General features: G+C 36.9%; 1 protein-coding gene and 1 long non-coding RNA gene across 2 annotated transcripts; one reads left to right on the top strand and one right to left on the bottom strand.

Moving 5' to 3' along the window:
* The first annotated feature begins 4,222 nt into the window (after positions 1-4,222).
* Positions 4,223-6,886, top strand: LOC110894312. The gene is made up of 4 exons (XR_002566249.2): positions 4,223-4,371; positions 5,482-5,568; positions 6,093-6,184; positions 6,692-6,886. It is a non-coding gene; the product is annotated as an uncharacterized LOC110894312 (long non-coding RNA).
* A 1,562-nt stretch (positions 6,887-8,448) lies between these two features.
* LOC110892558 lies at positions 8,449-8,985 on the bottom strand. Its single transcript, XM_022139715.1, has one exon. It carries the CDS (start codon positions 8,983-8,985, stop codon positions 8,449-8,451), a length of 537 nt encoding a protein of 178 aa, XP_021995407.1.
* Positions 8,986-14,941: the final 5,956 nt, after the last annotated feature.

The following is a 14,941-nucleotide window of genomic DNA, read 5'->3' as shown; positions in this document are numbered from 1 at the left end:
TCTCATACAATCAGCAGAAAATTCAGGAGCGACATGTGGCACTGCATCATGTGATGATCTTCCAATAGAAACTCATAATTATGATGTGGCAGGATAACAGCTACAAACATATTATATGAACTCTTTACCACAATGTTTATCCACTTGAGTAAACAAAATATGGCACATATGCCATCAAACATGTTTCGTAATTCGTAGAAAATCTTTTTTTTTCTCACCTTATTTTTCTATTTATTTCTTACTAGATCTAAAATCCGTATGCAAACACAGTAGAAAACCATGCATACCACATTTTATTAAATGACGAATGACTATACATTATTTAAGGTTTAACTAAAAATAGATTATAACAAAACATAACATCTTTTAAATAACAAATAGAGTAAACTGCAATTTTACCCCCTAGGATTAGATGCGATTGGCATTTGGCACCCTTACCCCCTACCACGAATTTTTTGCTATCATATCTAACCCCCCAACGAATGTGAAATGCTGCAATATTACCCTCCAGTGTTAAAATAACAAATAATAACAATCGATCACACATTGTTCTATATTCCATTGTCGAAAATCTTGAAACATCTCCTGATGCAAGATCCTTCATTGTTGGGGTCTTGCGTTCCATAAATCTTTCATCTTCATTTCTTAAAATACATCCTTCATCACATGATCTTACACAAACAATAAGATGAACCTTATATACGTTAAAACAACATTTAAGGTATATATAGCGTTCCATAAATCTTTCAAATTAGTTACCAACTATTAGACTTTAATGATGTTATGAAGGTTAACTAAAGTAGGTAACTTTAATTATCCATAGTTAGATTATTCAAATGAGTCACAAAATAAATTTAAAAAAATATCATTGTCGTTGTATTACTTGTAAGGATTACCAAACATGTTTACTTTTGTGTTAAAACATTAATTTTCAATTTTTTGCATTATTCTTTATATAAGTTTTACATCTTTTGACTACAATAACATACATACATAAGATAAGAGTAAACTGTAATTTTACCCCTGGGGTTTAAGTCAATTGGCACTCTGACCCCCTCCCTGGAAATAATTGCAATCCTCCCCCCAACCCCCCAACGTTGATGTTATGTCGCAATATTACCCGCTGTCGTCAGTCAACGGTTGTTTGACTGTTAAATGGTATGTAAAATGACTATATTACCCTTTCATATCACCCCCTATGATTTGTTCTACTCTACAATATTACCCCGAAGTAAAATGATTATATTACCCTTTCTTGTTACCTCCTATGGTTTTTTGTACTCTGCAATATTAAGCCCCAGTGTTATATTTTCTTGCAAACATTACCCCCTGCAACTAAAATCAGGCAAAAGATTAGAGAATGAAACTGGAAAGAAGTATCTCATAATAACATAAAGATGATTATTCATAGTTAAACAAACATAATGGAGTACACACCTTGAACTATGTCCTAACTTCATGTCCTTTTAATGATTGTTAGTGGTCAAAGTTTGATTGCCTTTCATTCCACTTTTCATCCAAATATATACAGATTACATGCATGATCACCTCCACTAAATTTGCTAGTCTAATAATAGCACAACAATAATTTTGCCAAGCAAATAATAATACAATACATGCTATAAATACTAATACTCCCCCGCAGTCGAAACGGGAGGTTCGCGGATGTTGAGACTGGACCGGAAATCATCGAAAAGAACTTTCGGCAATCCTTTAGTGAAGATGTCGGCTATTTGATACTTGGATGGAACATGTAAAACCCGCACTTCTCCTTTGGCTACCTTCTCGCGAACAAAATGAATGTCCATTTCGATATGTTTCGTACGTTGGTGTTGAACAGGATTACCGGCTAGATAAATTGCACTTACGTTATCACAAAACACCAATGTTGCGTGTTTGGGTGGGTGTCGAAGCTCAAGGAGCAAATTTCGTAGCCAACATGCCTCCGAAACAGCATTCGCTACACCATGGTACTCCGCCTCGGCACTTGAGCGGGATAAAGTTGGTTGGCGTTTAGAAGACCACGATAGTAGGTTGTCACCCATGTAAACGCAATAACCCGATGTGGACCGGCGGGTGTCGGGGCAGCCTCCCCAATCCGCGTCCGTGTAGGCGATAAGTGAGGTAGTCGAAGATTGGTGAATATGCAAGCCAAAAGAGATTGTCCCTTTTATGTATCTCAGAATTCTTTTTAGGGCATGCATATGAGTAGTCATTGGGGCGTGCATATGGAGACATATTTGTTGAACGGCATAGGATATGTCGGGTCGCGTAAAAGTAAGATATTGTAAGGCACCCGCAAGGCTACGATAATTCGTTATGTTGTCTAATGGTGCACCGGAGTGGCTACTTAACTTTTGTTGTGTATCAACCGGGGTGGCAGCGAGGTTACAATCCGTGAGACCGGCTCGTTCAAGAATCTCCCTAGCATATTTCTCTTGTGATAAAAAGAGAGAGTTATTGTGACGAGTTACGGATATGCCAAGAAAGTAGCTAAGAGGCCCGAGATCCGTCATGGCGAACTCTTTAGAAAGAAGTGCCATGAACCGTTCGCGTAGTGTGTCGGAGGAGGTAATTAACAAAATGTCATCCACATATAGTAAAATAAAAGCCGTGTGATCACCCTCTTTGAAAATGAATAAAGAGTGGCCGCATGTGCTATGTCGAAAACCCATTTTAGAGACATATTCGGCAAAGCATTGGTACCACGCCCTTGGTGCTTGCTTGAGCCCATAAAGAGACTTTTTGAGATGGCACACATGATTTGGATAGGTCGAATCCCGAAAACCAACCGGTTGGTACATGAATACCGTTTCATCAAGATGGCCATGGAGGAATGCATTTTTAACATCAAGTTGATGAATTGGCCATGAGTTAGATAGTGCTAGGGAGAGAACTGTCCGAATCGTTGCCGGTTTAACAACCGGGCTAAACGTCTCCCCGTAATCAACCCCAATTTGTTGTGAACGGCCATCGCAAACAAGGCGAGCCTTATACCGTTCGAGTGTCCCATTCGCTTTCTTTTTGTGCCTAAAAATCCACATGCTTCGTACTACATTCATGTCGGGTCGCCTTGGTACTAGCTCCCAAGTCCCGTTATCAATAAGTGCTCGATATTCGTCAAGCATGGCACTTTTCCAGTCTGGGTTAGAGAGAGCTTCGGAGGGTGATTTGGGTAGAGGGGAGATAGGTAAAGAAGTAGAGGTGTGTAAATTAAAGTGTTGTTTTGGTTTATGGATACCCGACATCGATCTCGTGGTCATTGTTCTAGGTTGGGTAGCAGGTGGTGGAACAACAGAAGGGGTGGGAATGGGTGGAGGCAAATTAGTTTGGGATTGATTTGTAGTGTTTTGGTTAGGAATAGAGGAGGAATTTGAGGGAATGGATTGGGTGGGAGGGTTACTGTTGTGATTTGGAGTGGAGGTTGGGAAGGTAGGTTGGTGAATGGGAACGTGAGTAGGTAAAGAAATGTTTTGCATGGGAGTTTGTAAAGAGGAGGTGAGGTCCGTGAGAGGTGCTTCGGGTATGGGTTGTGGGTTGGTATTTGTGGTGGGACCCGGTGGGGACCAAATAAATGGATGTGGTTCGTCGGTTAAGAATTGATAGGAAGAAGGAGGAGGTGAGAGAGTTTTGAATGGAAATATTGATTCATCAAAAACCACATCACGTGAGATTATAATGGATTTAGTTTTGATATTATAACATTTGTATCCCCGATGTTTTGTGGGATAGCCGAGGAAAACGCACGGAGTGGAGCGGTCCGCGAGTTTATGGATAGAAATAGAGGGTAGAAGTGGGTATAGCAAAGACATCCAAAAATGCGTAAATGATCATAGGTAGGGTGTCGATGGTAAAGTAAGTATGTGGGTGTGGAGTTGTTTAAGGCTTTTGTTGGTAAGATATTGAGAAGGTAGGTGGCATGTTCGAGGGCATGATTGTAACACCCCGAAAACGGGTTTGGTAATCAAACCACGTTTATACTAAAAGACGGGTAATTTACCTTCAGTGGTAAAAGAAACCCGGTGAATATTAGAATTCTTAAATAAACAAGAATTTGCTAACTAGGGATTTTAACCTAGTTAGCTAATAGTTTAGAAATAACTTATAATAGGGTTAAAATTAACCAAAATTATTATAGACACTAAAGTGGAGGGACCTAAGTTGTTAAAATTGAAACTAAAATTGATAAAACAAATAAAAAATAAACCAAACACCCCAAAATGGGAGTCTGGTCGATCAAAAGAAAGACATGGGCGATCCCATGCTCCAAACCCTAGAAAACTCACAAAAACTCTCAATTGGAGGTGCAAATCTGGTCCAAAACGAAATCCGAGCTTAGAATCGTGATCCTCATCGCAAGGGGGTTGTAAGGTATGTAAAATTTGATGTTAATTCTCTACTTGAAATCCTCATGAATTTAGGGTATTCGAAATTTGTTGATGCATGCTTGTTATATGGATGAAATAGGAACCTTGTAATGTTTAGGAGTAAACCCTAGACAAGATATGTTGAAATCGTGCCTAATTTTAGTAAAAAAATCCATGAACACCATTGAAGGTGATTGTTGTTAGGGTTCTTGATTGCTAAAATGGTGTTATGATGTCAAGAACTTGCTTAAATTGAAAGCTGAATTCAAACGACTCTTGATCAGAATTTACAGCCGACTTGTATCGGCTGTAACTTGGACAAAACGTAATAAAAACATGTGTTTCTTGAGTCTAAAATGTAATTCCAGGAAATATCTTTAAAACCCCACTGGAATCGCATTTTTTCGACGAGAATTGAGCGTTTTATGAATTTTCCGTATCAAAGGTTCAAGCTGCGTTTTCTGGCAGAATTTGCAGCCCATTACGAATGTCATAACTCAATTTAGGAATTTAGTTATGATCTCAAATTCTTACTGTAGAAAGTATTAAGTTATTAGAAGAAACTCCAATTGGAATTTCGTCAATCGGATAAACGAGGAATTTTTAATGAATTTTTCCGTAAGCTGCAGTCAGAAGTGACGAATCTGATTGCAGCTTAGTAGATGAATTTTTACGAATTTTCGGTAAAGAGTTAGATCTTGAAATTTTAACACAAGGGCTCCCCCTCCGAGAGGTACGCCACATAAAAAATCATAAATTTTGAAGACTTGTAAACTGGTTAAATAGGTCACCAAAAACAGCCTATTTTCAGTGATACGAAACTTGATTGTTGATATTATAAATTATGCCCACAATGTTCATATGTTGAAATTATGAATCAAACGCGTAATTTCCTAGTTCGACTAATTATGTGTGATGTGGGGTAATACAAATTTTAATTATGAAGTCGATTTAGCTTATATGCACATATCATATAATTAAGGGTAGTTAACTTTTGAAGAGTTAAACTAACCATGGACGGAGTCGAATAGTAGTTTTGACATAGAAAACACGTAAGGTGGAATAGTCGTGGTTATAATGACTAACCTAACCACCTTGTGAATTATGATGATAGTTTGACTTTTGACAAGCTAGATGGAGGCTTGGAAGGAAGCGGGTCAAACGAAGCAAATAAGAAGTAAAAGCATGTTTCAGAAGCAAGGTAAGTAAAACTCACACCTACTTGTAGTATACGTGTTTATTTTATAGGCGATAAATACAACAAAGGATTTGGTTCGAATTATGAGTTCCAACATGAAACGAATTGGGTTGGAACGAATAGAAACATTTTAAACCATGATTAATGGTGAAAAAGGCAAAATGGTAAACTAGTCATGAATTGGTTAATAGTTTAAGAGTTTTCTTAAAGTTACCTTATAGCGTAACTAGCAATGGAAAATGGGTAAAAATGGAAATTTAGTCAAGTATTGACTAAAGTAAAATAAGTTTCAAAGGATACCCATAGCATAAGCCGAATGGGTTAAAAATATAGGAAATTGACTTTAGAAAGAAAGGGATCTAGTGAGAAAATCCGAAATGGTTCGGATGTGTGATTTGTAAATAAAAACCATGTTTTTGTTACATATGAAAATGTTGGGTTATATATATAGATCGAACGGGTCAAATGGTGGGAATAACGTCATTTGACAACATCAACTAATGTGGTGGTCAAGTCATGTGTTACAGGAGCGAATAGTAATTTGGATAATTGCGTCGCCACAGAATATCGGTAATAAAAGCAAGGTGTTGAAACGGGTCACTAGGTTGGCTCGAGCTAGGTACGTATAAATTCGATTGTGGTTAAACATACATTTTTTTTTGGGTCAAATTGTAGCAATTGCCCTTCGTCGTAAATGAGGGGCTAAAGTTGACTAAAATGCCCTTGTTGGGTAAACCGGGCAAACAACCTTTAAAAGTTGTTGGAAATAAGTGTTTTGGAAGAAACGGTAGGCTAAACAGACGAGCGGTTTGAAAGATACGAAAGTTTTCGTGTCAAAAACGGCAAAAAGGAAAGGAATGATGCAGGGGCCACCGTAACTTACGGTGCCACCGTAAGTTACGGTGGACATGATTTGGTTACGGTAAATGCCTACTGTTGTACGGTTGAATAATTGAAACACAGAGACCACCGTAACTTACGGTGCCACCGTAAGTTACGGTGGAGGTCAGAAATGAGTTTTTTTTTATTTTGGGTTTAAGATATCCATGTGGGATTTTCCTAATTTCCCCGTTGTATTAGTTTAATTAATTATCAAAACTGACCTGTAAGTTGGTTTTGATCACAGGTGAATGTCGAGGGTCCCGGATGAAGATCGAGCATCGAGCAAGAACCGAACACACATTAAATAAAGCTTCCGCGACGTTGTTTTCTCGTTATTCTAAACGGCGATTTAAATCACATTATGTATATCACTTAAATTGTAAAAGTTTTAAACAAACCCGTATTTCCGATATATATATAATCATTAATTACATGATTATTTTCGCAAAATATACGTTAAGCCTTGATTTATAAGAACGGGTCTTACAATGATGCCAAAAATTGTGAGGGACGGAAGAATGTGATAAAATTGTACGCATGATGTTGTTAATGGACCGGATCTTGCGTTCCGCCTTTCCATTTTGTGGGGATGTGTAAGGACAAGAAAAGCGAAATGTCATTCCATTTGAGGCACAAAAAGTATGGAATGATGTGTTGTTATACTCGCGGCCATTGTCGCATTGGAAGCTTTTAATAGATGTGTGAAATTGGGTTGTGATTAATTTATAAAATTCAAGGAACTTAGAATAGACTTGAGATTTAGAAGCTAAAGCATATGTCCAAAGAAAATTTGTTTTGTCATCCAAGAAAAGAATATAATAACGACATCCGGTTGAAGAGAGAACCGGTGATGTCCACAAATCACTATGTATTATGTCAAAAGGAAAATAGGTAGTAGAATCGTAAAAGGGAAACTTAATTTGTTTACCAAACACACAAGGTTCACAAATGCTAGAAGTCTTAATATTATTGGAAAAATTCAAACAAGGTTTTAAACAACGTAAAATATTTATTCGGGGGTGTCCAAGGCGGCGGTGCCAAATATCTTGAGACACGGCTAAAAACGTAGAAACTGGGGCATGAGAATCTTGAAGTCTTGTAGGAAGAGTGAGTGGGTAGAGTTCACCGGAACTATCACATCGAAGGAGGTGCTTCCGGGTGCGGAGATCCTTCACATTAAAACCAAAGGGATCAAACTCAATGGAAACATTGTTGTCGGTGGTGAAACGACGTACCGAGATTAAATTTTTAACAAGTTTAGGTGCAAAAAGAATATTGTTTAGTTTAAAGTTTGGAAAAGGGTGTGAGAGGGTATGATTGCCAATGGCATAGACTGGAATAGTAGTGCCATCACCGACGGTAATGTTTCGAGCATAAACTTTATTAATACAGGAAGTGAGATTGCTAGAGTTATTAGTCATTATACCTGTGGCGCCCGTATCCATGTACCACGAGTGATCCGGAGGATGAAGCGAAAAAGTATTGAAGGCTTGATCAAGTTCAGTTGGGGTGTAAGTAGCTTCCGATGCCGCGTAAGCCTGCTGTGGTCGAGGTCCTAAAATGCCTTGATGAGAAGTGTTGCTAGTGGGCCGAGTAGATGGATTATTGGATGGAGCAGTGGGGTAAGGACATGGGGGTATGGCCCAATAGTAAGAGTTTGGGTTAGGCCAGTAAGGCGGGCGAGTGGTATGTGGAGAGGTTGGAGCATTCCAAGGAGAAAAAGTCCAAGGTTGTCCGGGCCATTGTGAAGTGGTGTTTCTGCCACATCCGCGGCCATGGCCACGACCGCGTCCTCGATGGTTGCGGTTATTGGGTTGTGTAGCGGGTTGAGGTGGGGTGTTTGTAGGTGGATTGGTATGTTGATGAGAGGTGTGAAGAGCCGTGTCATTTGCGACACGATTTGCCTTTGTGGTTTCTTCTAAAATTAACTGTGAGCGGGCTTCATAAAATGTTGGAAATGGTTTTGTGTTTTGGAGAATGGAACCGACACTACCATATGATTCATTCAGACCGGTCAGTAATTGAATTACGGGTACGTTCGGTCACGGGTGAGCCGACGTTGGCGAGTTGATCCGAAAGTATTTTAACTTCCTGGCAATAAGCAGACATTGAAGAAAATGAGTCAAGCTTGATGTTGGCGAACTTCTTTTGCAACAGTACCGCCCGTGTAGCCTGATTGTCATGAAAGATGCTTTTTAGGGCTGTCCAAGCATAGCATGCGGATGAATCGGGTCGGATTATAGTACTTAAAAGGTCATGAGAAATGGTGCCATAGATCCATTGAAGGACTATGGCATCAAGACGGGTCCATACATCGTCTGTTGAAGTCGGTTGTTTGCTAGTGTCACCGTCTTTTGTGGCAGCGGATGGTGGGTCTTTATCGCGAGGAGATAGATGGTCAATAACTTGAAACGCTCGGCAATGTATTTTGAAAAGCTCGGCCCATGATGCATATTGGCTTGTTTCCATTTCAAGGGTTATGGGGACAAAGTTTTTGATGTTGGAAACTGTTATTGCAGGGTGCAATTTTGGGTCCATGATGTCAAGATGAAGAAGAAGGGAGGTGTGGAAATTGCCGACGTGAAAAAAAAGGAAGAAAAGAAAGAAAGAGGAAACAGGATCGAGAGGGTTACAAAAGGAAAAGCTTTGATACCATGTTAGTGGTCAAAGTTTGATTGCCTTTCATTCCACTTTTCATCCAAATATATACAGATTACATGCATGATCACCTCCACTAAATTTGCTAGTCTAATAATAGCACAACAATAATTTTGCCAATCAAATAATAATACAATACATGCTATAAATACTAATAATGATGATTCGGCAGTTTAAATGCAACTGATTTTTTGGAAAGACTCAGAGGTAAGAAGATGGTTTTCGTTGGGGACTCCTTGGTTTTCGTTGCACACTTCGTTGGGGACTCCTTTAAATTTGAGGTAAGCTTTGCTGCTACAAATTTGAAAACCTCGACTTTTGAGTTCAAATCTACAAACATTCAACTTCAGATTGGCATTGATTTCTATTGGATTTTAGCTCCAATCGTTTTCTAAATGAAATGTCGAATTAAATTTTACATACCAATTGGCAGACAACAACGCCGGCGGCGGCAACCGCCTCATCACCTCCCATAAACAACTCACCGGCAACTTACCAGATCCGATATCAACCTTGTAGTTCAACCAAAACGAGCTAGAAATGTACTTCACCTTTACGCTCTTGTCGCTAGCTTCTGGTGTCGGATTGGAATGGCAGATTCTCAGAAGAAGAAGAAGATTCGTCGGAGAAGAAGAAGCTTCGCCGGAGAAGATGAAGGAGGGGAAACAAGGTTGGGGGAGGTGTGGGGCCTACACTATAATAATAATAATAATAATAATAATAATAATAATAATAATAATAATAATAATAATAATAATAAATATGGGGTAAGATTACCAAAATACCCTTACCTATAACAGTCAAACAACCGTTGACTGACGGCAGGGGGTAATATTGCGACATAACATCAACGTTTGGGGGGGGATATTGCAATTATTTCCAGAGAGGGGGTTAGAGTGCCAATTGGCTTAAACTTCAGAGGGTAAAATTGCAGTTTACTCTATACATAAATAAATGAATAATTCAACATAAATATATATTCTAAAAAGAAGTATAAGTATATATAGATTGTGTTGATTATACCTGTAAATGCACCAAAATTCTCGTAGTCTTGATCAGTAGTACTAAAATCCTAGTGGCTCTCTGGAGTTTAAGATCAAGATACAAAATTTAGAAAAAAAAAACAGTAAATTAATTAAAAAACAAATAAGCATGAAGGTGCATAAAACTAACTAAAATAATAGTATCTCATAATTTAAATGTATCATGAAAACGAGATTCAACCCCATGTAATACATGTGTTTTTAACCTAACAATAAATAAAAAAAAACAAAGTAAAGTATTATAATAAGTAAAAAGTACATCAAAGTTCATTTTTAAAAGATAAATCTTGTATTGTCTATCATATAAAATTACATTTATGCAAAATAAAAAAACAAAGTAAAATGTTATAATAAGTAAATAGTACATCAATGTTTATTTTTAAAAGATAAATCTTGATGACTATTTGTATACATATGACATTGTATTTTATTCAACATGTGTAATATACGAGTTTTTTAAAGATATATTTTTTTATTATTTATTATATAAAATTATATTTATACAACCCTTGTAATATACGAGGTTCTAACCTAGTATAATAATACTTTAAGATTGGTTGGAATAAAGAATTTTTAAATAATATAATCCTAATTAAACTATTATTAGCATTCTCTAGAAAAGCATCCTAATTAAACTATTATTAGCATTCTCTAGAAAAGCATAATGTTGAGTCGTATACAAGTAATATTTTGGGCAGACAATAAAACCGTATAAAAATGTGTGTTAAATAAAAGATGGATTTTAAACGTGCAGCTGTAAAGATATGAATCTAAAATCACTGTATGGTTGTTTATGCGTTTAACTTGAGCAACTTAAACAAACTCTTGTACTTTAAAACATTATTGTAATTTTTTTTTTTTTTTTGAAAAGCAACTTTCATTCAAGCACAAAATCAAAACCGGCTAGCCATTACCAAGGCGGAAATACTAGCCGGCAACCAATACAACCAACGTTACATTACATCAAAATTGCACCATCTATCCCACTCCACCGTGCCTTGCTTAAATCTATGTTTATACCATAAGAAATCCAAAGCTTTAACATCTGCGACAATAACAGCCACTTTAGTGTTTTTATTAGAGAAAATTTTGTCATTCCTAGCCTTCCACAAGCGCCAACAAATAATAATAACTATACCATGGAACACCCTTCTCTTATTAACCGAACCACCACAATGCGCATGAAGATCGACTAAATCTTTAACATCAAAAGCATAGACATTTGGGATGTGACACCACTTCGTAATCCCCTTCCAAACCGCCGCAGTCACATGACATCCTGTTAGTAAATGTTCAATGCTTTCATCTTTACTTTCGCACCAATCACACATAATATTCTCCACAAAAATGCTTCGTCTCGTCAAAGCCATCTTTGTCAGTAATTGATTCAAGACGGCTCGCCACATGAACACATTACATTTGCTTGGAATTCACTTACTCCACTTTAAACAAAATCGATCATTACCTCCTGATCCCCGCAGTCATGTTTTCGTGGCCGCAACCGAAAAAACTTTGCTGGTGCCATCCTTCCATTCCCACTCATCCTCTGTATCCACTAACACAAGGTCGGCCAACAACCCTTCCAGCTCCTCGCGCTCTGCAACTTCAGCAGTCGTATCGACTCGTTTTTCCATTCGGTTTAAACTAATTGTGGTAATTAGACAACTTAGGAGCAAAATTTTAACTCATTTAAAATATACTAAACCGAAAATAATAAAATTCTTGATTTTGTGGTATAGATTTAAAAATGAGTAAATTACGTTTTTGGCCCCTGTGGTTATATCACTTTTACTATATTAGCCCAAAATAAGAATTTTTAACATATGTGCCCCCATGGTCTCTATAACTAACTATTTTGGCCCCTAAGTCTAACCAAACCCCAAACTCTGGTTAATTTATTCTCACATGACAAACATATGATGTCTAAAATTGTAATTTCCCCTCCCCCTTTTAATGACACATATTAAAAATAAATTAATACTCATTTACACCACATAAACCCCTAAATTCCCATCATCTCCTACAAGAAAACCCCCAAATCTGCCATTGGAATTTCATTCAGCAAACCAGGAGATTAACGACAACGATCAAGCAATATGACAATGATTCTAACCCTGTGGTGGGTGTGTAGAAGCAGAAGCAAATGTTACCTGCACTGGGAAGCAGTTATAGCAGAACGACCATCAAGAGTTGATAAAAACTTCTTGAGTTCATCCCCGGTTGCTTTTGAGTGATCTTTAATATTGTTACTTTTAAGGTTCACACACTTCCATATTTTTTCATCCTTACCAACAAAGAAGGTTGATTACGTTTTCCATATTGAATGCAGTGAACTATGTTTGCTTCAGTAGGCATTATCTTTTCACATTATCTTACCCGGAATAAGTAACTTACCTGATGTTGGGTATGAACTTAATGGTTTATAACAAAACTATAAAACAAGTAACAAATCAAAGATATTAACTCAATGCCTCAAACCCCATCTGTATATAGCATGACAAACCATAGAAATCCATATCTGAGTTTACAGACTACATAATAATGCATCCACAAATAAGGCTTTTCCACACTAATCCAGAGATCAAACCATACATAACCAGCGGCGTTAATCTCCTGGTTTGCTGAATGTAATTCCATTGGCAGATTGAGGGTTTTCTTGGAGAAGATGATAGGAATTTAGGGGTTAATTTATGTGGTGTGAATGAGTATTAATTTGTTTTTAATATGTGTCATTAAAAGGGGAGGGAAAATTACAATTTTAGATATCATGTGCCTGTCATGTGAGAATTAGTTAATCAGAGTTTGGGGTTTGGTTAGACTTAGGGGTCAAAATAGTTAGTTATAGAGACCATGGGGGCACATATGTTAAAAATTCTTATTTTGGGCTAATATAGTAAAAGTGATATAACCACAGGGGCCAAAAACGTAATTTACTCTTTAAAAATTATATACTTTAATTAATTACACTGCGTGCCGCACTTCTTAAATATTTTATGTTAACCATTTAATATTTTCTTTAGACCACCCGTAGTGGAACCCCTCACCGGCGTGATCCCCCCAAAGACGCCCAAAAACGCCGCCCTCCCCACCACTGGCCGGCGTGATCCGGCAAAATCCCCCGCAGGCGTTTTATGAAACACGCTTGGATCAAGTTGCTTTGGCCAATCAAAGCTTATCTTCCTTTTTCATTTATTTAATCTTCCAATAGTTTTTTTTTTTTTTTTTGGTTTTTTTTTTTATTTAATTCTTTACACCCTTTTATCATAATCCTCACATCCCCACTACACCCATTTTAGAAAAACGCCAAATAATGCCCCTTGCTGACTGGGCTACCACATGACGCAAAACGCCCAAAGGTGGATCTTGCCCACTACGCATGGTCTTATTAAGATAAAATCTACTATATGTAATAAAGTAGATAACAATGTATTTAATATTAAAAAAAGTTAGATTAAACTGGATTTAAACAGAAAGATTAACAATTTGACCTTTAAGCCATTTCTTGATTTATATGGTCTCCGTTTCATCCTTAACCATTAAATAATTAGATCAACTCCTAGATCACTTATTACAGTCGACATATAAACACTTTTTTTTGTTTAGATCTAGGTATTACAGTTGACATGTAAACACTTTTTTTTAGATCTAGGTGCAACATTTTTAGTTAGCACCTCTATGTATTAAAAAAATAACTATACGTTTTTATATACATATATTATATACATAAAAGTAAAACTTAGAATATGTAATTACGGTACATAGGTAATTAATTATACAAATGGCATATATTGATATACCTCCCTCCTAAAATACTTGGCCAATATTAACTCAATGTCATAGTTCGTAAGCAAAACTGTCTCTGAAAATATTAGAATATGCTACATGCCTACTTGGACATATCTTGATAAGACTATACAAGTGTGTAAACACTAATAAAACCACTTAAAATATGCAGTCAGTTATTCAACATAGGAATCTTCGTAATCAAATCCTAATCCACAAGATTATATTATTTTATAAGTATTAAAGGATTTTCAAAAATTTCCACACATGCTATCACAAACGCCACAACATTTTTGTTTATTATTATGTTATTATTATTATTACAAGCTGTGGCGGAACTAGCCCAAAAGTTAGGGGTATCCTATTTTTTCCTTTTAGAATCATGTGTATCCTTTATATAATAGAAACGAGGTTGAGTGGTATTTTTACACTACGAAAATGGAGTTAAGAGGTATTTTTAAACTACGGAGACGGGGTTGAGGGTAGCTCGTGCTACCCCTATTAACACTCTATTAACACGGGGTTTAGGTTTTTGGGTGGTGTTGATGGTAGGAGAGAGAGAGAGAGAGAGTAGGTGGTGGATGGTGGTTGCAGGGGGTGGTGTTAGGAGGTGGTGGTGGGTTGTGGTAGTGAGAGAGAGGGTGAGAGTAAAAAGAGGAGAAAACTATGTAACTAAATAAATGAGCAAGTAAAAAGACCGTATTACCTTTGTGCAGTCTGATTTAACTAGAATAATCTAACTAGATTAGGGTTAAATGATATAACGTGCTGAATTTTGAAACATTAAATACAAAACTCATTAATTTTTACAATAAAAGACAACGCCTAAAAAATGTTGTTAACATAAAGGTCAAAACCTGTATACTGAGACATTTAATTCATACATGAAAGTACTTGATATATGTGTATACAATTTTAGGGTACTAAAAACATGCCTAAGAGATGGGTCCTTGATATTATAGTACTTTTATGACTTTTGCAAGATAACAATGGAGACTTAACCTTACCAT

The sequence above is a fragment of the Helianthus annuus genome, chromosome 12, assembly GCF_002127325.2.
Source record: "Helianthus annuus cultivar XRQ/B chromosome 12, HanXRQr2.0-SUNRISE, whole genome shotgun sequence".
Lineage (NCBI taxonomy): Eukaryota > Viridiplantae > Streptophyta > Magnoliopsida > Asterales > Asteraceae > Helianthus > Helianthus annuus.
Note: the sequence above shows the minus strand (reverse complement) of the source record. Positions and strands in the feature narration are given on the sequence as shown.